Here is a 2,808-nt window from a genome sequence, read left to right as displayed (position 1 = left end):
ACCCTAACCCTAACCCTAACCCTAACCCTAACCCTAACCCTAACCCTAACCCTAACCCTAACCCTAACCCTAACCCTAACCCTAACCCTAACCCTAACCCTAACCCTAACCCTAACCCTAACCCTAACCCTAACCCCTAACCCTAATCTATGAGCTGCCGGTACTGTGTGAGCCCGTCCTCGAAGAACTGCGACCGCTTTAGCGCCTCTTGCGCGGTACTCACTGCCTGTGCAGCAGCAGCTTCATATCGCGCGCATGCGTCATGCGCGCGGAGATACTTGCGCTCCAGTTGCATCGCCCGCTCTTTCAGTAACGGAAGCTGAGACTCGATCATGTTCATACGGTTCATCAACTCTCCGTCATCGGCCGTACCTAGTACGACGGCAGCAATGCCATGGGTGAGGTGTGGAACGGTGTGACGGTGGGGCGGCGGCCGCCATACGCACCTGCCATGCTAGACGTTGCGGCGGACGTTCCCAGCTGTAGCAGTGGGCCAGGAGTAGGATCCATCATCCCGCTGACGATGGGACCGGGCCTCTGCGATATGGGATTGGTGGTCGGCCTCGTCTGTGGCGATGGAGCGTTCTGGCCACCACTGGGAGCTGCCCAAGGCCGAGGCAGAGTGCCAGCAGCGCCTCCACTGGACACCGGATGGCTCGTGCTGGAGGCCGTATTGGCGGTATGGGCGGACGATGGCCACAGTGGGGGTATTCCGGCCAAATGCGGCACTCCCAGCGACTGCGATACCTGTGACACAGGAGCCTGGGGTGTGGCGTGCGCCACTGGACCTGCATCAACGGAGGTATTAATTCCATCACACCTGGAACCCGATCGATGGACGTACCTTTCACGGAAGACAATGAATCAGGCTGGTCGTCCCTGCTCGCACCATCAATGGTACCCGTGACACTAGTCGATCCCATGGGTGGCCGTCCAGGGACTGAGCGCGACGGATCGGTAGCAGCCTTGACCCCATGCGACGGAGGCTCAATCGGTTCTGGGACATGCGTGACGATGCCTGGTCGACTAGGCAATGGCGGCATTGTCTTCGATGTTGCTCGCTCGGGCTGCGCAGATATCGGAGTTTGCAACGGCGATGGGGTGGGTGCCACTGACGCCAACGATAGCGTGCTTGCGTCGGGACCATGCGTCTCAGATGGGCGTGACATCGAGCGCGTATGGAGGGACGGGGATGCGTCTCGCAGCGTATGGCGACCTTGGCGAACGGCTGCTGGACGGGCAGGAGGTTCTGAAATGGATGAAATGGAGTGGTTAACATCAGACCGGGTAGTGAGAGAGGTGAGATCGCGCCTGACGCCGTCCTTGTGAAATACAAGGATCGAATGAATTTCGCCTGCTCGTCGCTCAGCAGATTATCCACGTCGCCCCAAGCATGCGTCAAGTCGTCACCGCCGAAAGTAGCTTTGATGTCGACCTGTGGTCAACGCATCAATATACAATGTCTACACCGACGATGGACTGCATTGTGGACGTGCCAGATCAGCTGCAATCGTTTTCATGACATCTCCTTGTCGCTGCAAAGGCGTCTGACGGAGCAAATCACACTGATCACGTAGAGCCTTGAGACGTTGGACAAACTCAGCATCAAATGTGGTACTCATGATGCACGCCAATGGGCGAGGCCGTCGCTGGCGGGCAATGCAATGGCGGTGGTGGGCGTCCGATGATCAGAGCCGGAGCAAACACCAGATGGATGGCGTCTATTCCGGGCGTGGACCGTCCGTTCCGTCGCAGCACATTCCGGGATACGGTGGACCCTCCGGCCGGATCCTAAACCACCCCATTCGAAGTGCCATGGACGCTGGACATTGGAATATGCTCTCGATCGCGGGAGGGAAGGGGCGGATGATGCCGCATGTCGACAGAAATGCCAATACCAGTTGGGCATGCGCTCGCGAATGCCAACTAACTTCAGTCGTGGCTCGTCAACTCCCCGAGCGCCCGAGGTGATCTTATCACGCACCAATGGTCTGCCATTGAATTGTCAACAATAGAATATCCAGATGCTGTCACCACCACAGCACACACGCCGGATAGATAGAAGTACCAATGCGAATCACGCGGGTGCTCTCAAATTCAAACTAATTTCAATAGTTATTTTCCAACCTCTGCAGTGCCAGAGCTAATTGTACAGCATACCAGTGGTCTGACAGCGCCTTAGAAGCCATTGAAGTCGTACATGTGGCCAAAAACGCTGTCGCGAGTCTTCCACTTCAACCGCACAATGGTCCTTGACCCCATCCAACACATCACAACACAGGTAATGTGATGCAGACCCTGGCGAGTTCCGATCCGTCTGCTGACGTTTGACTATGTAATGGAAACTGTTAGTGGAATTTGTGCCACTTCTGGGACATGCACCACATGTCCCATCGGAGAATAGTGTGCGAATTGAATCGGACGCGTGCCTGCCACTCGGGCCGGAGGCCGATCATCGTAGTGTTGCATGCCTTCGCGATGCAGCCTCCTGCGTCCGCTACATACCGTCCACGTACCATCACACCACTACCCATCGCACCTACTAGACCAGCGACGCAAGCATGGACGCCCAAGAGATCCAATGGACTGTGGCTCGTGCAGAGTCTATCCTGAAGTCCCTCATCGATGGAATGTATTTAGCGTTCGGGGAGGATGAGGCATGGGCAGGAAACCCTACCTCGGAGCCATTTCGCAAGCTCGAGCGACTGGTGGCAATTGTGGTACGTGCTCATCGGTGCAGTGAAGTAAACGTTTTGTTTAACAAACCCCTCTGACCAGCGCGGACATGAGGCGATGGCGATGGAAGCC

General features: G+C 56.6%; 1 protein-coding gene across 1 annotated transcript; it reads right to left on the bottom strand.

Annotated features, from left to right (window-relative positions):
- Nucleotides 1-142: 142 nt before the first annotated feature.
- Nucleotides 143-1,043, bottom strand: GLOTRDRAFT_134144 (uncharacterized protein; the record flags this gene model as incomplete). The annotated part of the gene is made up of 3 exons (XM_007873135.1): nucleotides 143-372; nucleotides 447-788; nucleotides 845-1,043. 3 exons carry the CDS (start codon nucleotides 1,041-1,043, stop codon nucleotides 143-145), a joined length of 771 nt encoding a protein of 256 aa, XP_007871326.1.
- Between the last annotated feature and the right edge of the window lie 1,765 nt (nucleotides 1,044-2,808).

The sequence above is a fragment of the Gloeophyllum trabeum genome (genome assembly GCF_000344685.1).
Source record: "Gloeophyllum trabeum ATCC 11539 unplaced genomic scaffold GLOTRscaffold_00029, whole genome shotgun sequence".
NCBI lineage: Eukaryota > Fungi > Basidiomycota > Agaricomycetes > Gloeophyllales > Gloeophyllaceae > Gloeophyllum > Gloeophyllum trabeum.
This window is presented reverse-complemented; position numbering and strand designations above follow the sequence as displayed.